The following is a 24,466-nucleotide window of genomic DNA, read 5'->3' as shown; positions in this document are numbered from 1 at the left end:
TCCTCAAGCATGGTCTGCTGTGCAGTTTCTTCCAGGGAGGATCCCATTTGCAAGCTCTAAGGCTGCTCAAAGTTGCAAACCACTTGCATGGGTGGTGGGACTGGTGGGGGATTTACTTCAGGAGTGACTCCCTGTTTGACCTACAGTGCTAGTGTTCCCATGGCTGTCTCTGTGCTGGTGGTGCCCAAGCTGCAAGATACTGTGCCAAACTGTAACTTGCTCCTGGTTGTGCTGAGAAGAGTCACAAACCTTTGGGGGACCTGTCAGTGAACCTTCAGCAAGCTTGTGCCAAGTCTCAGATCCAGGTGTGTTTTCCAGACTGTGTGTTATAAATGTCCCATGGCTCCAAAATGGAGTCCCCAGCGCAAATGTAGAATGTGATCAGAGCCCTGGGATTAGGGAAGGAGAGGATGAATTTTTCTTCAGGTGATTATAGGCAGCCTGTGGGAAACAACCTCCTGCTAATGCTCAGCACCTTTTAAGAATTTCCTGTAGAGTAGGCATCACTGAACTCCCTCACATCAAAGGGGGAAATACCTGTCTGATCCTTAATCCAAGGCTCTCTTGGACTAAAGAAAGATCATAGGTCTTGATTATATCAAATCCAAAGACTTTATTTCTTTCTTTACAAATCTTCCTCATTTTCCCTAATGCCTTTTCTACTGGAAAAAGTCCCAGAATCAGCATACCTAATTAATAATGCTGTCTCACATAATTCACCTTTATGGTGCTCTCCTGCATGGGGCTTTTCCACCAATGTCTTTCAGTGCATTTTACAGAAGAGATTCTTCTCGTGATCTCCCCTTTGCACGTGGGGAAAGCAAGGGAGAGGAAAAGGTAGGAGAGACCTGCTTAGGTCATGCAGCCAACCAAAGGAGGGGTCAGCAATAAAATTCCAGGTTCTTAGTTTTGGGCAGTGCTGGAGCTGTTCCTCCAAGCCTCAGATTGCATTTAGGACTGGGTGAAACCCAGCAGCCATTGGAACAACCCAGGACAGAGCAGGGCGGAAGGCAGAAACACAATTACGCACACGGGGAGCAGTCACGTAGCCAAGTGCCAGAGTTTGTGCAAAGCTTCCTGTTGGCTTTAACAGCCACCAGTGTGGTCAGGTACCCATTTATTTCCTCTGAAAGACAACAGGTCAGCGCCCTCGGCGTGCTGCTGGAGCACTGGGGCAGCCTTGACTCAGAGGAAGGAGCTGTACTGCCTGAGTCACCCACACGGCTTCCTGGAGCACCCTGGTGTCCCTGGAGCACCCTGGGGACCCAGTCTAGATTTTCCTCTCCCCCCCACAAAAAAAAAAAAAAAAAAAAAAAAAAAGGAACCTTCTTTAACTAATTTGGTAATAATAGTATGGTTTCAAAAGTACTTGTTTAGCTAGTGCTGACTATATGCTTACACAGCTACCTCTGGCCTGGGAAAGATTGAAACCACAATGGCTAAGTATAGAGGCCTCTAAAATATCTTCATATATGCAGTGCCTGAGTACACAAACAGAACTGGTCTCTCTTCTGTCTACAGGAGCAGCATTTTCCATAGGATTTGTACTGAGAGAGGTTTTCCCCCTGCATATTTATTAAATTAAAGATCCTCCAGAAGTGCATCCATGTGCTGAATCCTATTCCATGGCCACCTTCAGCCTGATACAGGAAATATAATCTGTTCCTGAAGAAGAGTAAGCACTTTTTCATTCTGTGCTGCAGCAGACTCTTGACTTGGGATGTTTTTTTGATTATTTTTCTTTGTTGTATTGGGTGGGGATTTTTCTTTGGCTTTTTAAGAAAGTGGGGAACTATTGCCAGGATTTCAGCCTTAGCTTTTGAGAACAGCTCATGCATAAAGGTGAGGTGCTCCCATCCTTGAAATGTGTAGGATCTGTGGACAAAGTGACCAGAGGTGTGTTAGGTGCACTCACCTCTGTAGAGAAAGCACATCTGTGTGCAGTGTGACACTTGCTGCTGGGATGAGCTCCTCTCTGCAGCCTGTTTTCTGGAGTCTGAATCTGTGTCTCTCTTGGAGCCTGACCCCCAACTTCTCTGTGTGCCTCCTTTTAAACCTTTGACTTAAACTGCACGCAGTTTTTGGGTAGTTGTGGGCAAAGCAGTTTTTCTGTTCCTGCGCTGTGCGTGCAATACCTCGAGTATGTCCTGCCAGTTCCCAGCTGTGGGCTGGATTTGCACTGACACAACGTATTCTTGGTAAATGACAGATCTCTCTGAGCTGGGGCTGGCGCTCCTCGCTCTGCACGTTGCTGTAGGCTGTGTGTGACATTGTTCTGGTGGGAGCCAGGAGCTGGTAGGAGTGGCACGCTGAGTGCATGCCCAAATTATGTGCTCCAGGAAGCAACACCTGGTGCATGAGACGTGCAGATGTTGCATAGGTGGTCCTCAGGCACTTGTAGCTTCTTCTGTCGTGATTATCTGTCCTGGCTCTGGATCCTCTGCTGGCACACCAGTGACCCTGGAAACCCCCCCAGCTTTCATAATAGGAATAACTTGTCCTTCATTTGTGGAAACAGCAGCTTCTTTTAATGTTTGTAACAATTTGCAGCTGAACATATAGACAGTCCTTTCAACACCAAGCCTCTGGCACAGCACAGCTCCAGAGCAGTAACTGCATACGTGTTTTGAAACCCTTCTGCCTGCAGGGCTTGTTCTTCAGGGAAGTGGCTCAGAAATGAACATGTGTGACAAGTTGTATCTTCATTATAATATATACCTTAACAATATTATAATATTGAAACATATGAAATCTTTGTAACGTCCCGGTGAGATAAATCTCTTTACATTGTCAGGATTCTCGTTTCAACTCCTGCGGGACACAAATACTCATGAGGATAGTAATAGTTTCCAGACACGTTTATCATACATCTAGAAATCCACTTGTACAATGCAACTTGATCACTGGGCTCTTCACAAGGCTGACGCTGCACAGAGGTGGAGTTGAAGCATCTGAGGTGCATCTGCAGGGAGCTGAGTGTGAGTCCTCAGGGAAAGGAGTGTTCATCCAGGACGGAAGAGGCTGTCTGAAACAGAAAACTCCCCAACGTTTTCTCTGTTGCCAGTTCTGGAGAGCATTAAAAACACAGCTTAATCTGGGGAAAAAATGAAATATTTGAGGTGGATAGGGAGAAAAGTTGTCATAAGTAAACTATAAGTGGTTGAGTAAGGGGGCTGCAGACTATGTACAGATAAGATAAACCCTCTTCAGAAATGATCCAAGTATAGGTGATCCTACCTCTGTGCAGAATTTGGATGCTGCTCTCTGGAAGTCCATGGTGTTTCAGTGATACTGTAAGCAGGGCTTTTCAAGGTTATCTGGACAGCAGACTTTGTATAAGCAGAAAGACTTGTGGCTCCAACAGCAAGGCTCACCAGTGGTACTCGAGAAGAGCAGGCTGGGGGAAGATCTGCTTCCTTGGAGGTAGTAAAGGATGGCTCTTCTATGTGCACAGTGCTCCATTTATTTGGGTGAGAAGTTGGGGCTGGAGCTGACTCTTCACCTGTTCTTACACTTCTAGTGCCACTAGTGAATCACACAGGTCACATCCTGTGTGATCCTACTGCTTACTGGTGACTGTGCATTCCTTATCTTGGGACGCTGGCGTTCACAAGCTGTCTTGGAGAGCAGACTCAGTATCTCAAAGCATATCAGCCTCAATGAGCAATTTTGAGCGGGATTGGCAGTTTGCCTTTTTATCTTACTGTCTTTAATCCTGCAAAAACAGTGTCCATGTGGGTGGAGATAATGAGGTAGAGAGGGGCAAAAAAACTGATCCAAGAAAAAACCAAAAGAAAGCCAAGTGACATTTAGGCAGCATTCAACATTGCAAAATCAAAATCCCCAGCTTAGACACCACCTAGCTCCTGGAGGCATCGTAATTCCACAGATACCTCATTTGACTTTTTCTCTGTGCTTGTCTAGGGTTTTAAAATTATTTCTGGTTTAGCACCCCTCAGGTGCTGAGTTTTTTACTTAAATGCCTACTCCAAAGTGCTTGAGTCTGACCACCATCCAGAAGGCAAGCATCCTTCCCCTCAGCCTGCCCAGGTTCTTTTAGAGCACGCCCAGCACATGCAGGCACAGTAAGATCAAAAAGCCCCAGTGTCAGCTGCCACTTAATTTTGAAGCATCTTACACAGGAAAGCTCAGGGATCACAGCCTGCTTCTCCCTTTCAGCCAACAGCTGCTTTATGCCACCTGCTGAGAGGTTTTCGGCCGTTGCGTCCTTCACGTGTTTCGTTTCTTGCTCCAAGTGTGGAATAATCATCCACACTGCAGTGTGGCTTACATGGGAACAGTGAAGAGTAGCCCTTTTTCCTGTGATTAGTTCGTGCCTTCTCCAGATGGGATGAGTTTGAAGTGAAGGGAGGCAGGGATTAAAGCAGGTCTCCCGCTTCCTTGGGCTGCTGTTGGGAAGCAGGAAACACCGCTGCTCCCTCTGGCTATGGCTCAGCTGCTCTTAGGCAAGGGGGAGTGTGGCAATTTGATGGAAGAGAAGCAGCACCTGATTTTGGGCCAGGTGTGAGCGCAGGCAGCTCTTGGGAGCTCTGAGCAAGGCACAGAGCCCCTCGGACAGGAGGGCCAGCAGTGCCTCTCCTCTGGCCAGCCCTTGCTCAGTGTGCTCACACGAGCAGCTCTGTGCCTGGCATTGACTTCTTTTGGATCCTTAGTGGTGTGGGGCTGTTCTCAGAGGCCACTAAAGCCCCGAGGACCCCAACGCCAGGATCCACCCTTGGAGCAAAGCCCTCCAAAGCTGGGTGTTACAGTGCGCACGTCTTCCGTGCCAAGTCTTTTTTGGAGCCTGCTGCAAGTAACTTGTGTAAGACCTCCTACATAATGGCTTTGCAGAGCCAAAGCCCAGCCTGTCCAATGGACCTCATCCCTCCTGGCTCCTTGGTTTTTCAGGTCACTGAGGCTCACTGGGGCTGGAATCGTTTGCTTTTTCTCAAGCTTTTATTTAAAAAAAAAAACCTGAGAGTGTTGCTTCTGTGGAAAAGCACTCCTGTTCGTTGCATGCTGCTGGAGTGGGACTCATCTAACCTGGAGTCTGGGATCTGTCCTGTGAGACAGAGAGGAGGCAAGCTGCCCAGCCAAGCCCTGGTTTTGCTGGATCCAGCTGCGGTGGTTTAGGTTTCTGGCTGAGTCCATCTGAAAGCAGCACAGAGCAGAGCACAAAGAGAGGGAGGGTCGTAAGTACCGCCATTCTCTCCTGATAATCCCTTAAAAAATAATTGCAGGCCTAAACCTCTGGCCTCCAGCAAATTTTCCACTCGATTAGAGGCTTTTGTGAAGCCGGGGAAAGGGACACGCAGACTTGCACATTGTGCCGCTGCCCGAAACTTCCAGCTGGGATTTTTTCCATCAAAAGGGGATTTTAGTAAAACCATTATAAGGGGCTTAGTCACAGAAAAGCAGTTGAGCTGAGACAGGGGTAGATTAGCTTTAACATGCTTGTTTTTGGCACTAGGGACAGGGTGGAAGTTACACCCGGCCGCTCACATTCAGCCTCCCCTGTCCCGCCGAGTCCCTGGCAGGTGTGGGTGGGAGATGATATTTCCCCACGTTCCCCCTGATGTGCCCCTGGCTCGCTGCATTTGAAGCCAGGGGAGGTGAGGGGAAGGGGATGGGCAGCCCGGGCAGCAGCCCTCGTGCCCTGCGGTGCGGGGAGCAGAAGTCTCTCGGTTGGCCTCCGGTGTGGCCTGGGCAAGTGTGTGCCAATGGACAGGTGACTCTGGGGAAGGGAGACCATGGGAAGAGATTTGCAGCCTCAAGGACCTGTGTGGTGCCTTTGATCCGCATGGGTGGTCCCTGCTCAGGGACAGTCCTGGTGGAGATGTCCGGGGAGCAGCCGGAGCAGAGCGGTGCCTGTTGTTGTGCTGGGACACGTCCCTGCAGGGCTGTCAGCTCTGCATTTGTTGGGTCAGACTGGCCATTGCCTGGAATAAAAGCTGGGACAGCTGAAGAGTTTGCACAGAGAGAAAGAGAGAGAGAGAGAGAGATGGCTTCTTGGAGGGGCTCCTGCTGCTGGGAGCTCTTCCACAGCCCACACTTGTGCACCAGCGCTTCCAGGCTGCTGAGTGAGTCTGGTGTGGAAGACTAGGAGGATGTTCTCTGGCCTGAGCCTCCCTCTCCAGGACTACCTTAGGCTGGAAAATTAATTTCCATTTTTGCTGCTCCAAGTGGCAGAAACCAGCAGGACTGGAGATGGAAGGGGTGGACACCAGGGGCACTGTTTGGCCACACACGGATCTGGGACATCACCTCAGTCGTTTCCACCTCTCTTCCCCCATTAGTGCTGATTTTCACTTTTTGATGTCTGTGTATGTAATGAGTCTGCAGAAGCTAATTATTAAAATTCTGTAAATTATAAGGTGTAGTTGCTTCTGAAAAAGACGCCATCACTGTACCTGTAGCAGCAGTGTGAGAGCTGGATAAAAAAGAGTATTTAAATTTATTTGCTAAAAAGGACACACACATACAGCTCCTTAATCACTACAGAGGTGTCCAGTAGAGTAATTGTGCCAACAACACAGCAAAACCCTGCATGACAAAACTGAAATAAAGTAATCTAAGCATTACTTTAAGTTTGGTCCTGCTCCATTACCGTTCTCACAGTTGCATATTAAAAAAAAAATTGGTTTTGCTGTCAAGCTATAGATGTCAAGAGATGAAGTTTTAGGGCGGAAGTGCTAAGTTTAGGATAGGCTTTTTCCTGGAGGGCAGCTCTTCAGACTGGGGTGTAAAGTTCTTGCATGATGGGGAGCATTGATGCACATTCCAACACCAGAAGGAGATGAACCTGTTGGAATGAGTCCAGAGGAGGGCCATGAAGTGATCGGAGGGCTGGAGCATTTCTGTGAAGACAGACAGAGGTGTAAGGGTTGTTGAGCCAAGAGAAAGAAAAGCTCTGGGGAGGCCTTAAAGAGCTTTCCAGTACCTACATGGGCTGCAAGAGAGATGGAAAGGGAGTTCTGACCAGGACACGTGGTGATGGGACAAGGAAGGATGGCTTTGAACTGAAAGAGGCTGGGTTTAGATTACTTGCCAGGAAGAAAGTCTTTATTGTGAGGGTGGTGAGGCCCTGGAACGGTTACCTGGAGAAGCGGTGGATGCTCTATCCCTGGAAATGTTCAAGGCCAGGCTGGATAGGGCTTTAAAGCAACTGCTTCATAGCAGAAGGTGTTCCAGCCCATGGCAGGGGGATTGGAACTAGATGATCTTTAAGATCACTTCCAACCCAAACCATTCACTGCTTCTATGATTGACTCCCAGTTAAGCTACGCCAAATGCGGCTTTCCAGTTTGATTTATGGTACAAACCCCCAGGCCCCTTCACCATCACCATCACCAAATGATAGCGGCGGTGATGATGAGCAGCCTGAAGTTCCCCATCCCTTTGCACCTCCCGCCTCCGCCACGCCGTGCCGGTTCGCTTCCAGGGCTGAAGGGGTGGGCCCTTTGGTCCATCCGATTTCTCGCCGGTGCCGCGGGTGAGCGGTGCGGGCGCGGTGCGGGCTCCCGGCGGCCGCGCAGCCGCTGCGGAGCCGTTCCTTCCCGGCGGCGAACGGCGCGGCACTCGGCGGGCAATGCTGCCGCCTGGCGGGCCGGCCGCGCGCTGCACCCGAGCGACCGCGATCCGGGATCGGGGATCCGGGATCGGGATGCGCCGCCCATCCCGTGCAGAGGCAGCAGCGTGGTCTCCGTCTGTTTTTTTGTGGTTTTCCTGGGTGTTAGGTAGGCGAGCGGCCCGAGGGATCTCGTTATCCCCGTCGCCTCTGGTCAATTTGCATAAGGGTGCCTTGGCCGAGCGGATGGAGGTCTGCCAGAGCCAAGTCAGGCATTGCATCCCTGGCAGCGCCAGGAGCCCAGGGGAGCAGAGGGAACCGGCTCATCTGTGCTACGACTGCCTTGCAAGACTTCTACCCCAGGGTGTGGCAGGAGGGGTTTATGGCACTGAACGATGCACCTGGTCCACGCTGAAGCTGGAGAGCCAGGGGTGCCACCTCAGCTGTCACCAAGGGAGATAATGGCAGGGATTTCTTGGCATTTCAGCTCACTGAACAAGGAGAGAGGCTGCTGGCTGCAGAGCTGGGCTCTGTGTGCCCCTGTGATGCTGTGTGCCAACTGCCAAACCCTTAAAGACATCCAAGGGTTGTAAAGCTGGGACATTTGGGGGGAGAAAGAGGCAAAGGAAAGGGAGGAACAGGACCAAGCACAGATAAATTGTTAGGGATTTTTTTTTTTCCCAGAGCTGGGAGGGGAAATTGCTTCATCATGAAATCACTAGACTGTGCCCAGAGAAACAAGACTCAGAGGAAGGAAAGTAACTAGGAGGAGCTTCCCATTTCTAGATCTGAGTTAGTTTCTGTAGCAGAATATGAGTTTGGTTTATGTCTCAGTAACCTTCTCATGTGGAAACACTTGCATGTGTCCAGTCACTGGTACTAAACTTTTGACACCTTGTCTAAGAAACACCACAGATTTTAGGAAATTTTTTAGGAAAATCCCATTTCCATTCGTCTTGCAGGGACAGATCAGATCTTTCAAAATCCCCATCATGCGATTTCAGTTTGGGCTGCCATTGAGCTAGTGCATATGGTAAAAGTAATTAAATAAGGGGGAGAAGTACTAGCATCCCTGCCAAATGTGGCTAGAGGCTTAAGTTCTGGCACAGGAGCCTGATGAACCTTCTCCAGCTCTTTCTTTCGTGCAGCTTGGGGCTGGGGAATTGAGCAGGACGGCCTGGCTGGCTGGCCAGGATGGGGAGTGTCAGTGCAGCCCAGCCAGCAGCTCTGGCGCGGGGCCTCGCTGATGTCCTGAGGGGTCCAGCCCGCACCACCCTGTCGAGTTTATCCATTTTGGGTTTTTTTCTCCACAGAAAGCACTGTTAAAGAGCTGCTGGCTGAAAGAGTGGCATTTAAGGGAGAGGAAGGAAAGAGAGAAAAAAAAAAAAAAAAGGGTTTACTTTGCTAGGAGCATCCCACAGGCGTCCATAGCGAGGCTGCCAGATCCAGGGACATCTCCCCTTGAGCTGTTAATGGTAGCCTGTGCTAACTTCTAGCTTTGGTTCCAAAATCTGTGAGCGTCTTGGCCACCCAGGTCTCATTTTAACCCTTCCCTGACCCCCAAAGGGCAGGTTCAGCCGTAAGCTCTCTGCTGTCTAGCACAGAGATCACCTCTGGCCATAGCACAGGCCCCAGGTGGTTTGGCTGACAGCTGCCCCGTGACCCCGTTATTTATTACTGCGAAACAAAGGACCCCAGAGCCACCATGACAAACCGATTCAGCCGAACCCGCAGCGTGCAGCGGGAAGGTAGAAAATGTATAAATCTGTCATGCACGGACCTCCCATGTGCTAGTCCAAGGGCAGTAGGACCCATGTGGAGCCTGCTTTTCCTCCCATCTCCCAGGGAGCAGAGCCATCCATGGATCTGGTGAGGGGAGCAGCTGCTGCAGCAGACCGGGGACCCCACGCACACGCAGGACTTCAGCTTGCGAGCTGGCGTCCCCAGCTGCTGCCCCTCAGTCCCTGGCCGCCTCCTCTCCTGCTCAGTCGCTTCATCCCTCCTCCACATCGTTCCTGCTCTGCTTTCTGCCACCATCTCCTGAGCGTGGCCTCTCTGCTCCTCAGAGCTGTCCATAAAGCAGGTCCCTGGGCCACCCTCTGTGCCCTCCTTGTGCAGGTGTAGGCAAGGGGCCCTGCTGCCCCACCACTTCTGCTGGGGCACTGTGGGCTCGCAGACGGGAGACTTCCAGCTCATTTCCAAGTAGTGGAGTGTTTTTTTATGGTTTTCTACCCCAGTTTCCAACTGAGTCATGTTCAAAAATTCAAGAGTGGTTGGTTGTGCTGAGAAGTTATGTGGTAATTGCTCTATGGTTGTTGGGCTGTGTCTGTGTCCGAGGAGGTGCTGTCACAATGGAGCATGAGAGGAAGGTATGAGGAGCACTTGCTCTATCTACGGGAACAGTCCAGGGTGTCTAAGAACTGGGCTTCAGGGAGGCTTCGGTTTTGGCAACTTCCTTTGGCTTGTGTTCCCCTTAAAAGGGGATGTTGGGCCATGTGGGCAGTGCTTTTGGTTTGTTTTTTTTTATAAGTTGAAAAAAGAAGTTCAGGGGGTTTTTTAGGAAAAAAAAAATCCTGACCTAGTTCTGATTACGGAGCTTACAAGCACACACGTTATATTGAAACATAGATGTCCCACTGTTATCCGTGTGAACATGGGGCTTAATAAGGAGATGCCATTTTCACCCAAACCCAGCAGAAACAAACCTACTTTGAGAGGTTTATCATTCCCCATCCTTGGCTGGGACTGCTGCTCGACCTCAGGAGCAATTATGTTTTCAGCTGTTATAGGAACCTGATCTGGAATTCCTGTTGTTTATAACACTCATACATACGTGCTCTTTTTCCATCAAGAAGTTACTGTAAACTCTTTTCTTAATGCAGGAAAGAGACCCCAACACCTCCCTCCAAGTAGAGAAAGATGGATATAGTGTCAGGCTCAATTAGATCCAATTGTGGTGGCTTTCCCTAAAGCGAACAATGCAGCTTTTGTCAATGGACTCCCAGCAGAAAGCTTGGAAGTCTTGGAAAGGAGGGAGTAGAACAACGCATGCCCCAAAGTCCAGACCCTGAGATAGTCCAGGTCCTTAGGATGCTGAGGAGATGGTGTTTCTTTTTAAGAGGGCTGGAGTCAGGCACTACTTTCCCCTTTGAAACGCAGCACTGCATTAGGAGGTGAGGTGGGTAGAGCTGGCAACAAGAGTATGCCCAGTCCAGCCTCAGCCAAAATACCTGTGGAGGAAGGGGCTGAGCAGGGCAGGCAGGTGCGGGCGCCGAGGGCACCTCCTCTGGGAGGGCATCCCACCTGGAGCAGCAGCCAGCCACGGCTGCTGGGGCGGGGAACAAAGTGGCCTGCTCAGCGCTGGAAGTGCTTAAAATGCAAATGTACAGGAACTTCAGACCATCCCCCTCCCTCCTCCTCGGCGCGGAGGAAAGCAGCTTAAATACAGCCAGGCCTGGAGAGGAATGTTAAAAAGAGGGGAAGAATCGCCCTCCTCCTTTCCATAGGGACTCGGGCCCGGCCAGATTGAGTATGCATGACTGAGCAAGCAAGCAAGGACAGCTCCTCTTTTAACTTTCCTGAACAATGGCTCTGCCTTCTTCCACCATTTCACATTCCCCCTCCTTCGAGGCAGGAAGGGGGCAGCGGGCGAGCGAGCCCCGTCGCCGGGCTGGGGGAGACGGGCTTTGTGGCTGCCCTATAAACACCGCTTAAGCTCCAGCTCCAGCAACAATAAAACACCGCACGTCGGGGAGGCTAAAAAGGGACCGCATCGGGTTAAAAGTCATAACGTTGAGGAGACAGATTATGGTGGAGGACAAAGGACACCTTAGATTATTCAATTTTTTTTTTTTTTTTTAAACACGGTTCCACTTTTTACTTTCTCTTTAATCTTCGGCTGGGCAGTGGAAATCAACTAAGACGTTTCAGATTTCCCAGGTCTGCAAGGGCACAGATTTTTGGTGGTTGTCACTGCTGGGAAATGTTTGTATTTGATGGGTCTTCAGTCCGGGAAGGGCCACAGTTTAAATCACCAAAAAATCCTCCACCACGCAATTCATCTGGACCTTAAAAAAAATTAAGAAACACAGACCTTCTTCCCCCCCTCACAAATGCTGTCCTCTATCACCAAGTAGTCGATTCAGCTGCAAGCAAGTTTCAGCACTTTAGGTTTGTCTGACCTCAGGCTCGGCAGAAGTGTGAACTGGGTTTTTCCCCAGGGATGCTGCCAGCACCCTCGTGGCCATGGCTGGTCCTGCCAAAACCCTTCCTTAGAAACTCCTCATGGTGATGTTACCCAACATCCTGCACAGGAGGAGGCTCCTTGCCTTCCTTCTCCTCCTCCATCGCCCAGCAGAGCCAGCCCCAAATCCCACCATCAGCCACAAGGCTGTTCTTACCAAGCCCAACAGATACAGATAAACACGTCTTCAATAAGTACAGACAACACACATACGGTTGTTTTTTTTTTTTCAAAAACATACTTCATATTTCCTCTTTTATTATATAAATATGTTTAACCTTTTACTGTAAGAATATAAAATGTTTTAAGAGGATCTTTGTTATTTTTTTTATACAAATTCACAAACAGTACAATTAATCCATAGGGGTCTCCGGGTTTGTGTTAACTCCGTGGTCTGGCCTGTTACTGTGGAGGATTTGAGATTTTGAACAGATAAGCAAAAAAAAAGCCAAGATATTTAAAACCAGAAAAAAAAAATCAAAACAAAACAAAACCCAAACTTACTCTTCTTCTTTCAAATAATAATTAAAAAATAATCTAAAGACCCAGCTCCATTTTATTGACAGAACAGAGATAAGACAGATGAACTTCAGTCTCCTCCCCTTCACATGGCAGCCCTGGGGCCTGTAGGCCAGCTCTGCTCCTCTCCACCTACAAACAGGAAGCCTGGCATAGTGACCTTTTGTAGGTGGCTTAGGAGGGGAGGGGAAAGCACTTGCATATATCCACATATATAACTTTTTTTTTAAAAAAAACAAACTTGCATTTTACACATTTCTGTTAACAGTAGCCCAATCCTCAGTGTGGATTCTCACGTTACATATTAGTGCCAGAAGAGTAAAAATGCAGAAGCACAGTTTGGGTCCCCAGTTCCCAGTGAAGAGGGAGGGAGAGGCACAACCAGAATGTGGAGGTGGGACACAGTAGGGTAAGCCTAAAAACAAAAATTAAAAAAAAAATTTAAAAAGGGGTGTGGCAGAGGAGGGGATAAAATAAGAACAAACCCAAGGGTCATTATTCCAGTCTAGGCACAAAAATGTTTCAGTCTCAAAATCTCTTTCCTCTAAGAATTCCAGGGCTTTTGAGGAGGGAAAAAAAAAAAAAGTAACAAATTAAAACGAGGTAGCCAGACATCATATATATATTTATATATATAGAATATATTCAGCAGAAAAAAAAGTACTTAAAAATCCACAAGAACAGCAACTTCATATGTCTTTAAAAATAAAACCATGTAAGAAAATGAATACTGTAAAGGGGAGAATGAGTGAGGAAAACTGGGATCAATTACAGGATGTAAGCAAGGGATAGATGGGAGAATAAGAGGCTGTTTTTGTAGCAGTAATTTTTTTTATGCATTTCAAAATAAAAACAGGTCACAGTATCTCAAATGAAGCAGAAATGAAGCTGGAGATTCTTCCTCATGTCCCCCAGGTAGAGAGGAGCTGGAACTCCCTTCTACCTGCTCACCCCAACCCAGAGAGGAATGGATATGTGGCTGGATATGTCTATCCCTGCTGCCAAGGAGGAGAAGGGGAGAAAAAGAGAGAATGATGAAAGGGAAGACAAGTCTCAGTAACTCTCAGAGCCCCCCAGCACACGGGAAGGCTTAAGAGATGGGGGTCTGTGTCCAGTCCCCACAGAGACAGGAGAAGGAGGAAATGGTGTATTCATCTCCAGTGGAGAGATGGGGAGAGAGAATGGAGTGCCTGGACTTTTCCATTACCCATAGTGCAGGATGACATGGAAACATACTGACAAAAGGGGAGGCTGTAGCTATCGCTAGTCTCAGTGCAGTGGAGAACTGGAATAGTGGGAGGTTGTATCCACCCACAGCAGAGAATAACATGAAACTGGAGACTGAAGAGAGATTTAAAAGGGGAAAAAAAAAAAATCAATGTACCTAGGGAGCAGTATTTCTGTCACAAATGTGTTGACAGGGGAGGGGCAAGCACAGAGGTGGAATGGTTGTTTTATCAAAAGCTCTGTCTGTGCCCAACACAGGATGACTGGGTGGCTGGGTACACAAGTGTAGCTAGGAAGCCTTTGCTGCTGTTACTATTTTTTGTTCCCATCTCCATTTCCACTCTCCTTTATATAAACCAAAAATAATCTATTCTGAATACATGGCAGAACAAGGGTCTTTCTTTATCCATCCTCAGTGCTTGAGGGGATGGACTGTGGGAGCGGGGATAAAGAGGGGTGTCTCTAGCCCCAGTGCATAAGAGTGTGGGTTTCTACCTCTTCCGCAGGGAAGGATGCTGTGGGAAGGGAGAGAGCTCTGTCTCCCTAGCACGGAGCTTGAGGCGTGACCTGGAAAATGGATAGGTGCTTTCTCTCTGTCCTCCTGGTCCCCCTTCCTCCTCCTCCTCCTCCACAGCAAGGATAGGTAGGCAGCACAGAAGGGTCGAGGATATACCCTCTTTCTCTGTGTTCCTCCCTGCGGTGCCAGAGTGTGTGGGTAGCATGTCTCTGTGCATGCCCCTCTCTCTTTCTCTCCTCCTCTGCAGCAGTCAGTCAGTCAGTGAGTCCCTCCAGAGGAGATGGAGGTCTCGGGGCACCTCCTCCTCCTCTCACCTGACCTTCTCACTCTCAGTCATTTCCCAAAGTCCCAGGTTGAGCACCTTGAGGCAGGGCAGCTGGGTGATGCGCTCCAGGCCCCGCTTGGTGATGCGGGTGCAGCCGTAGAGGTCGATGCCCGTGAGCTGGCTGAGGTGTTCGGCGATGAGCTCCAGGCCCTTGTCGGTGATGCGGACGCACTGGCCGATGTTGAGGGTGCGCAGCCCGTGCATCTGCCGCACCATGCGGTTGATGCCCTCGTCGCTGATGTGGCAGGAGCAGAGGGACAGCGAGCGCAGCCCGTCCAGGCCCTGTGCGATGTAGGCCAGGCTCTGGTCCCCCACCTTGTCGCAGAAGGAGACGTCAAGGCCGGACAGCCGCAGGCTGCCCATGGCCAGGTGCATGATGCCCGTGTCGCTGATGTTGTCGCAGGAGCGCAGGTTGAGGCTCCGCAGGCTGCTCATGTGCGACAGGTGCAGCAGCCCCGCGTCCGAGATGCCCCCACAGAAGCTGAGGTTGAGCTGGCGGAGGCGGCCCAGCCCGCGGGCCAGGTGCTTGAGCGAGAGGTCGCTGAGCTTCTGGCAGTCCTGCAGCGTGAGCTGCTCCAGGCCCAGGCAGCCCTCGGCTGCGCTGCGGGTCATGCCCGCCAGGTGCCCAATGCCCACGTCGGAGAGGTGCCGGCAGGAGCGCAGGTTGAGGCTCTTGAGGCGCTGCAGGCCCCAGGCGATGAGCAGGAGGCCGGTGTTGGTGATGTTGCTGCAGCCTCCGAGCTCGAGCACCTCCAGGCCCTTGAGGTACTGGGCGATGCGGCCCAGGCTGCTGTCCGTGATCTGCTTGCAGAGGCTCAGGTTGAGCGAGCGCAGGGAGCTGATCTCCGCCACGAAGGCGTGGCTCAGCCCGTTGTCGGTGAGGTTGTAGCAGCCGCTGAGGTTGAGGCTCTCGATGTCCGCCATGCCCTGGACCACGTAGCTCAGGCTGCGCCGCAGCGACAGGATCTGCACCCGCCGGATGCCCCGCGCCGCCAGGCTGGGGAAGAGCGAGGGGTTGGCGCGGCGCAGGTGCAGCTTGGCCTCCACGCCCCGCCACACCGAGCGGTGGTAGGCGGCGTCCCGCCAGGCCGTGCACACCTGCGCCGCGCGGCCCTTGTCGCGCACCTCCAGGTACCCGAAGATCATGGCGAGCAGCTCGGGGAACAGGCACGAGATGTGCGTTTCCATCGCACGCACGCCCGCCCGCGCCCGGCCGCCCCCGCCGGCGCCGCGCTGCTGCCCCTCGCCGCACGGGCCCGGCCCGCTTCCGCCCGGGGCCCGCCCGCCTTCCGCTCCGCGCCGCGCTCCTCCTGCCGCCGCCGCCGCCCTCACATCGCCGGCGCGGGCGGCGCGGGAGACGCTACTGCGCGACCGCCGGCCCGGCCCCGCCGCCTCTACCGCCGCGCCGGGCGGGCCGCGCCGCTGCCGCCGCCGCGCTGCTGCCGCGGCCGCGCCGCCCCGCGCCGCATCCCGGCGGGCGCGCCCCGGCGGCGGCCCCCGCGCCCCGTGCCCAGCGCCGGCCGCCGAGCCCCGCCGCCGCCGCCTCCCTTTGTCTCCGCGCTGCCGCCGCTCACAGCCCGCGGCCCCGCGCCGCCCGCATCCCGCGCCGGCGGTGAGGCAGCGAGGGCAGGGGGGGTGGCGTGGCGCGGCCCGGCCCGGCCCGGCCCGCCCGCCGCCGGTACCGACTCCGCCGCTCCGGGCCCGCCCGCTCCGCTCCGCGCCGCGCGCTGCTGGGCCCGGCGCCGCTCCGGCCCGCGGGAGGAGGGGGGGGGGGGAGGCGCGGCCAGGCGCGGGGGGGAGGAGGAGGCAGCCGGGGAGGAGGCGGCGCCGGGCCGGGCCTGTTTCCCCTCCCGCCCTCACCCGCGCCGCTTGCGCAATGGTACGGTCCGGAACACGGCGAGCCGTCGCCCTGGAAACAGCGCGGGCCGCGGGGCGCCCCCGCCGCTCGCTGCGCTGCCCCGCGCCGCCGCCGGGGGCGCCGGCGCGGCTCCGGGCCCGGCCCGAGGGGCCTCAGCGGGCAGCGGGGCCGCCCCCGGCTCCTGCGTGTGGCGCACGGACGGCTCCGGAGTGTACCGAGAGGGCGATGGCACAGCCTCTCTGGGCAGTCTGCTGCAGCGCATGGGCACCCGCACAGGAATCAGTTATTCCTTGTTTTCAGGAGGAGCTTCCCGCGCGTCAGTTTATACCCGTCGCCTCTTGTCCTGTCGCTTGGTGTCACCGAGAAGAGCCTGGCTCCATCCTCTTGACTCATCCTTAAGATACTTACGTTGATGAGGTCCTTTCTCAGTCATCTCTTCTTGAGGCTGAACCGGCCCAGTTTTCTCAACCTTTTCTCACAACAGCGATGCTCCAGTCCCCTCACCATGTGTGTCACTCTTCACTGGACCCTCTCCTGGGCTGAGTAAAGGGGCAGGATCAGCTCCCTCGACCTGCTGGCAGTACTTTCCCTGATGCATTACTAATCCTAATTCGTGCCCCGCTTCCTGCCCTTCCGAGTGCAGAGGAGCCATGCTGGGTGCTGTGCTGTCGCCTGTGGCTGACAGGTCCCCACCAGGGCAGGAGTGGTAGGGCTGCACAGAGCAGCACTACTCCACAGAATCACAGGCTCAATGAAGTTGGAAAAGACCTCTGAGGTCATCACATCCAACCTATGACCAGACACCACCAGGTCAACCAGACCCTGGCACTGAGTGCCACATCCAGTCTTCCTTAAACACCTCCAGGGACGGTGACTCCACCACCTCCCTGGGCAGCCCGTTCCGATGTCTAATCACCCTTCTGTGAAGAAATTCCTCCTAATATCCAACCTAAACTCCCCTGGCACAGCTGGAGACTCCAGCTCAGCCCCCCTTGCTTCGCCCCGGTATCTGCCACTGGGCCACCTCTGCATCAAGGTTTGCCGAGGCCGTGCTGGGCTGGCTGGTAACTCCTCGAGCTCTCTGGGAGCCCCGGGCCCCCTGAGGAGGGACAGGGGTTTGTGCAGCTGCGGAAGGTAGCAAAGAGAAGGTGGATGGCTGCCTCACCCTTGCCTGCTGCCTCACCCTTGCCTGTGGTCTGCGGCATGACCGTGAGGCGGTGTGACAGCCTTGAGGACCAAAGTTTGGGAACCCTCTGTCCGGGCATGCCTGCAGGAGCGATAGGACAGGGCTGTAAACAGCTCAGAGGCCTGGGTAGCTGTACATTTCTGCACGGACTGTTTTAGGGCCTCTGTAATGGGAATTAGAAAATCTTTTGAAAATGGTTTTTAGCTAATGGCCTTCTTGACCTAGCTCTGAAAATTGTTGAGGTACTCACATGAACCAGGCAATTTCCGGTGACTTCCAGCAATTTCAAGAAAGACTTTGAAAAACGTGTTTCCTGTCTGTCTACAGCCTCGTGTAATGGTACCCATGTACATCTCAACACTGGGCAGTATTGCAGCAGTGTTAAAAATGGCTTAAGTTCTACCAGAGATCAGGTAAGGCTTTTCAAAACGGTTTCAGAAGAGCAGGACTGCCCTTTCTTTGTAAAGAAAAAATAAAGTTTGCATTTGTTAGCATGATAGGGTGTGTTTTTAATACTGTCTGGATTGCTAAAATGCTGCACAAATCAGCCTGGTTACTGATGTGTTTGCTGTACTGATGCTTTCACTAACCTGAGGGAATAGGCTCTATTTTAATCATCATTTAAATTTATCTGCTACAGAAGCAGTCATGGCTCCGCCTTCACATACAGATTCCATATTAGTAGATTCTGTTGACTGCTTAGAGGTTAAACATTTGGGTTTCGCTCTGCTTTTTTCCTTCCTTTTTGCTTCAAGTTGGAGGCAAGGCGAGTTGAAGGACTCTGAGGCCCTGATCCTGCACTGAGTTCCCCATGCATATAAACATCACTATCAACATTTGGCTGTGGTTTGGCAGCGCACAAAAGCCAGCAGTGCAGCTCCTATTATTGGCTCCGAAATGGGGTGGCCACATGATGTGAAGCGCTGACCTGGTATTCATTCACCCTGCCTGCTCGAGTTAATTCAAGAAGTTTTTGACAGGTTAACTTTTTACTAGCAGACTTTATGCCGGCTCAGGTGTCACTGTGCTCAGCTCCAGCCAGATCAGGTATCGTCTGCACCCCTGTGTCTGGCACGTGGCCAGAGCGGGATTGGTGTTGGCCCCGCATCCTGCGCTCTGGCTCGTTCAGCAGCAGCCTGATCACATGCCTTGGCCTGATCCCGATGAAATTTGTACTCCTGGGTGATCCAGCAATGTGGAGACCTGGCTTTAGCCATCGTGGAGCTGCAGTCACACACAGGAACTGTACTGGGGTGTTGCCCAGTGTGAATTACCTTTGTAGTATTATTTTTGCAGTTTGTGCTGTTGGGAGGTTGGTTAACCATGGGATTAATTAAGCAAAAGATTAGGGGCGATAGATTTTTTTTTTTCTCTGCAGATCGACTGTGCTCAGATCATCTGTAGAGCATTGCAACCAAAATGGAGAATTTCTGTGGAGTGAGGAGCAGGTGAAAGGTGTGGCATCTCATGAGCCTGTCGTGGCAGGGATTCCTTGTCTGGAGGCAGTGGGATTGCTCACAAGAAGGCTGAGTCCAGTAGACATCAGGCAATGTGTGAAGGAAATGTGGCACAGAAGTGTCTCAGTGATTGTTGCATTACTCATACCTGGCAAAGCTACAAGCAAGTTCTACAAGTCATTCTCAAAGAGTGCTAATGAAGGCTTTCACCATATTATCCCAAAGTCAACTGTGAATCTTACTGTGGAAATAATGTGGAATTTCCTCTACCTAAGCCTTTCAAACGACATTTGAAGGGGAGTAGGAAAAGGTGTGCTCTTCAAGGCAGAAAAGCTTACCTGAAATACTTTTTTCTTTATATCTTGGCACATTGTGCCTGTAATGCCTCTTGTGTGTAGCCAGCAGAAGTCAGAAATAGATGATGCATTTTCTGGAGAGACTGAAGTTCTCTTTCTTACGTGTTACATACTTAGACCATCTGTCCTCCCTTGTGAACAGTTAAGGTTTACATGTTGAGTAGAACAGCCTGGAATTTGGATTCATAATCCCAGTCTACCATAGTATTGATCTGGGGGAGAGGAAGGCACAGAAGTTACTATTCTAGCAGATTTTTATTTCTCAGTCTAAGTGACAGATGTTTGGAAATAGAGGTTTAGAAAGACAAAGTACAAAGTGCATGAAAAGGACCAATTTGTCACATGGTTGTTGGGTTGACTTTGTGTTTCCAGGAGTAAAGGAATATATGCCATGTTTTTCATGATCTCATGTGTTATAAATAGGAGGTGGTAATCACCATGTGATAAACTGCATTTTATTAAAAATCCCTGCCTGTCTCTTATGTACTCTGATGGCTGCTCCATCCCCCTGGAACCATCTCTAGCATTCCAGCTCCTCGAGCAGCTCCTGACAGCCATGCTCTCTTTTAGAAAGCACTTGCCAGATCAATGCTTAATTTTTTTTTTCTTCCAGTTACACCGGTATTCAGTGGAAGCCGTACAGTTTTGCTTGGCAGGGGTTCAGGAGGATCCACATAACTCATTCGTGGCTTCTATGATTGGAAGCAGCTCGTGCTGATAAAGCTGCACTGTTGTCTAATCCTGCATCTTTTATTGCACTGTTGAGTATAACATCCACCAGGTCTCTCTCTAGTTCTCATCTCAGCCTGGCCTTGTTTGTTACTTTTGCCTGTCAGTTTGCTGGGTAACTTTTGGCTCAAATTAGTCATTTAAGAGATAAGAAAGTCCTTCCTTTTCCTTACTTTTCTTCTGCCACCCTACTCCATGTGCTTTTTGCATTTTCACAGCTTCAGCTGCAGAATGAAAAACTTGTGAATTTACCCACAGGAATCTTTTTAGCGTTTGGCTTTTTTTTTGCCTCTGGGCAGTGGCCATTGGGACTGCAGGACAGAATTGATGCAAAAACACTGGGACAATAAAGCCCATGCCCAGCTAACCCTTCTCTCCCTTTTGATCCATTTAAACTTAGATGCAGCCACACTCCATGGGGCTACAGTTGTCCTTCACAAGTTGGCTTCCAGACCTTCTTCATCAGATTTGAAGCATGACCACAAAAATCAACTAAGTTTGGCACAACCCATGGTCTTAAACAGGGTTTAAATTTGGTTTAGTGGAGCTTCTTCAAATTCAGTTTGGGGAATATGTTTGGGGTTTTTTTGTGTATGAATGAAATCAAAAGGGTTCTTTTGGGACTGTTGCAATAGGACAGTAGATAATGGTTTTAAACTACAGAAGAGTCAATTTAGACTGGATACAATTTTTTTTTACGGAGGGTGGTGAAACACTGACACAGGGTGCCCAGAGAGGTGGTGGCTGCTGCATTCCTGGAAACATTAAAGGTCAGGTTGGACAGGACTCTGAGCAACCTGGTCTAGTTGAAGATGTCTCTGGTCATTGCAGGGGGTTGGACTAGGTGGCCTTTCAAGGTCCCTTCCAAACCAAACTTTTCGATGGTTCTGTGATTCTCTGTTGCATGCGTGCATATCTGTATGCATGCACACAGACATATATAAATCAGCATTGAGTGTTCAGTGAATGGATTCCATTTGGAATTCATGCGGGTTTTTAATTTTCATTTTCGTGATCTTTCATTTTTGTGATCAGAGAATATAAAGAAAATGTAACTGATCAGAGGGTTATTTGGAAATTGTAATACTGGGATCCTTTTGCCTATTGAGCTTTGTTGGAAGACTAGGTCACTATGAAGCTTTCCTTAAAAAACAAAGTGGCTTTTTGAACTTTGCAGGCTTCATGTCTCTAATAGGTGCTGCATGAGGATGTATTTTAGGATTACGTGGTTTGTCCTGCACAAAGTAATTCTCATGTGCCATGTATTTCCTGGAATCAGGTGGTTTATTCAAAATACAATGTAGTGTGGATATGTGGTTAGATGCTGGGGCAAAATTCAGAGCTAATGTCTCAGTGCAGACTCCAGCTATAGATTAGAGCCTTTTGGATTTGGGCATTTTCTTCAGGTCTTGTTTTTACTTGTCAGTCAGTAGCTGACAAGAACACAGCCCTGCTGATATGAGGGGGAATGATCAGAGGGTGTGAAGTGTGGGAGGTTGGGATTATATTCCAAGTTTTGCTGTTAAGTTGGCCAGCGATTGTTGCTGCTGTAACAGATTGAACCAAGTGTAAATGAAAGGATTGCTTGAAGAATCAAAACAATTTGTGATTGTCCAGACAACTCCCTCAAATGCCATGTGCCTTTCATGTCTGTCTGTCTGTCTGCTTCTGTGGGACAGGACTGTCTGGTGCTGGGAGCAGGCAACCTGGGCCCCTGCCCGCAGGCGAATCCCTGGTTTGGCCATGCATGTCACACCCTTCAGGGCTTGTGTGGAGCTTGGTACTCAATGGTTAAAATCATCAAAGGGAAAGTGCTTTGGGAGGGCAGGATGTAAAACCTCAAACCTGAAATGTTTGCTGTTCATTGTATTGGGTGCTATTCTAAGTCTCGGGCGCTATTTTAAGTGTTGGGCTTTGTCATTTCTTAGCAGTATCAAAGAAGATACTTGTTTTGATACTTTGATACTTGTTAGCAGTATCAAAGAAGATCGAGATGGCAGAAAATATCTGATGCAATCGTTATTATTAAAAGCAGTGGCACAAAAACAAAGAGACCTTTCAGGTGGTAATTGCTTTCATAAGCCATTCCTGGGGATTGAACTCTGAGACCTCTACAACTTGATCTAATAGGGACAGCCCCTGCAGTCACAGCAGAAACATGTGTGTCTGACATGCTGTGTGGTACCTGTTACAGCAGCAGGTCTGTGAAATCTTCCTTTGTAACAGCTGTTCAGTCCAAAACCCAGCAGAGGTGGATGAATGCTTTATGTGTGTGTAGTTCCAGTGACAGCCAACATGTTCACCCTGGGGTGGGGGAGATGCTCTGGCCATTGGCTGAGGCTCGGGCAGAGCTGGTGCAGTCTCCTCTCTGCCAAAGGCTTCCGTGCAGTCAGGGCAGATGTAGCTTTAATGGCCAGCTTGTGAGTAAGGGGTATTTGACTGTCAGGGAAGCTGCTCCCTGTGCTCTCTGTCAGAAGCTGCAAGGAAGAAAAGACATCAATCTCTGGGCTTTCCAGTCCAGCCTTGCATGGGGCCCCCAGAGTGTGGTCCAGGGACAAGTAATTCGTATATTCTTGCCACAGTGAAAGGTAACCTCACAAGAGGCTGAGCTCAGCTTTGGGAGGGTACTGATGTAGCTGTGTGGCTCATAAAACACAAGTTTTTTGTACCCATGGATTACTGCAGCATTACTTCTGACTCCTCCCTCTCTGGACTGTGGCCACCAGCACATTTTCAGGTAGTAAATAGCATTCTAAAATTGGCAATTCACTTGAATTGGACCAAGTTATGTCACCTGCGTTACGAGCACCGCCTCTGAAGTAAGTTCTTGGAGGATAACTGAAAAATAGGGCAATACTGATTTGGAAACATGCTGTGAAAATGAGATTCACAGTTAGAGCTTGGCACAAAGGTGAGAGTTAGAAAATACAGTTTTATAAGGAAGGCAGGCTAAAGACACAAAATAGAATGTTACACTTAATGGAAGATTTGGATGGCTTCTGGCCAAAGGAAGGTTACTGTAACATTTTAATCCTGGAAGTAACAGCACAGAAATTGTGCTGAATTCCCCTGATTTTCTGAAAGTTATCTGGTGCAACTATTTTTTTTTGGGTGCACGAAGAAATGGTTGCAGAAACTTACTTCTCTTTCAGAAACTTCTTTTGTTCTTGCTTCTGTTCTTGGGTCCATGTGGAAACTCTAAAACCCCATTAAGGTAATTAAATTCACCAACACGTGTTATCTATCTGTTCATGACAAAAACCTTGGAAATCCTCTCTGGAAATGTGGGGGTAAAATTAAGAACAGAAACAAACAGGGCAAGAAGAAAGTATAGAGTTCACTGTGCTGGAGGTGGAACTATAAATGGGTAGAACATGATCTGTGTTTTACACTTGTTCTTTCAACTTGTGTCTACACTTTTCATTAAAAAAAAATCCGTAATAAACCATTGCCTACAGTATAATGTAAATAAATGTGTGACCAGATCCTCCTCATGTAAGACGAGAATAAAACTTTCTCTAGTTCTGATGGTTCCAAATTTTTTTTAAAATGTGTGCACACAGAAAAGTATAAGCTAGAAATGTGGCTTTTACTTCTGGTTTTTTTTTTCCCCAGCATACATGCTGACTAAATTATGTGGAAAAGCCTCTTTCTTTCCACTGTTTCACCCTTGAGATCTAGTATTTTCCTAGTCTTGTCAGTGTTGTTGTTCCACGCTTTTTGCCAGCAATCCTGATCTGTATTCTTTAGGTTTCTTTTGGAACAGTGAATCCTTTTGTGAGAAGATTATTCCTTGATGCCCTGAAGCAGGAAACATAAACAAAAGTCTTCAGATGTATTGAAATCTGTAAAAATATTTATAGAATGGCAATAGTTACCACAGGACATGGGAAGCAACAGGTAACTCAATAATAGTCCTGTGCATATCCATAGCATCTCTCCTGTGGCAAAAGAGGTCTGATCATGTAACACCTGGAGCTTTGTAGCATTTCAGGTTCCTTTGCAGGTTTTCTGTGATGAAGCCGAGTCCCAAACTGTGGGTTCTTCATGGATGGGAAGTGAGTACCTGCGGCTTAACTTTGTTTGAAGTCAGGGATGTTTGGGCTCACGCTGTCTCACGCTAGGTGCCCAGAAGTGTAGGCATGAAATCAGGTTTTGGAAGCTGAGAGCTGAATGACTTCCCAGCGTCACATGCTGGGTTTGTTGCAGGGCCAGGAATCCAACCCAAATCTCCTGGCTCCCTACCCACTCCCTGAGCAGCAAGGCCAGTCCTCAGCTCTGTTTCAAGGGATCCTAGAGAGCACTGGCATTTTAGCAAGTCAGCTGGCAACTTCACTCTGTTTTGTTTAGAATGGTTCACATTCTTCCATCTAATTCCCACACTGAAAATTTCCAGCTTCCTATTTTTCCCAAGCTGTCCCAGCAAGACATATTGAATATGCAGATACGGTGGCACGTGCTTTTCCTGAAGCAACTCCTCAA

At 50.0% G+C, this 24,466-nt stretch overlaps 2 protein-coding genes across 2 annotated transcripts in view; one reads left to right on the top strand and one right to left on the bottom strand.

Moving 5' to 3' along the window:
- The window catches only part of WNT5B (Wnt family member 5B), a 67,228-nt gene that overhangs the window by 17,850 nt on the left and 24,912 nt on the right, over positions 1–24,466 (top strand). The window lies entirely within an intron of this gene.
- On the bottom strand, positions 12,934–15,645 carry FBXL14 (F-box and leucine rich repeat protein 14). Its single transcript, XM_053942651.1, has one exon. It carries the CDS (start codon positions 15,584–15,586, stop codon positions 14,384–14,386), a length of 1,203 nt encoding a protein of 400 aa, XP_053798626.1. The 5' UTR covers positions 15,587–15,645; the 3' UTR covers positions 12,934–14,383.

Source organism: Vidua chalybeata, chromosome 5, assembly GCF_026979565.1.
Source record: "Vidua chalybeata isolate OUT-0048 chromosome 5, bVidCha1 merged haplotype, whole genome shotgun sequence".
Taxonomy (NCBI): Eukaryota; Metazoa; Chordata; class Aves; order Passeriformes; family Viduidae; genus Vidua; species Vidua chalybeata.
The sequence above is the reverse complement of the archived record's forward strand: the minus strand, read 5'-3'. Positions and strand labels throughout refer to the sequence as shown.

Coding starts and splice junctions, on each gene's coding strand:
- FBXL14 (XM_053942651.1), bottom strand. CDS start 15,586: ATGGAAACGCACATCTCGTGCCTGTTCCCCGAGCTGCTCGCCATGATC.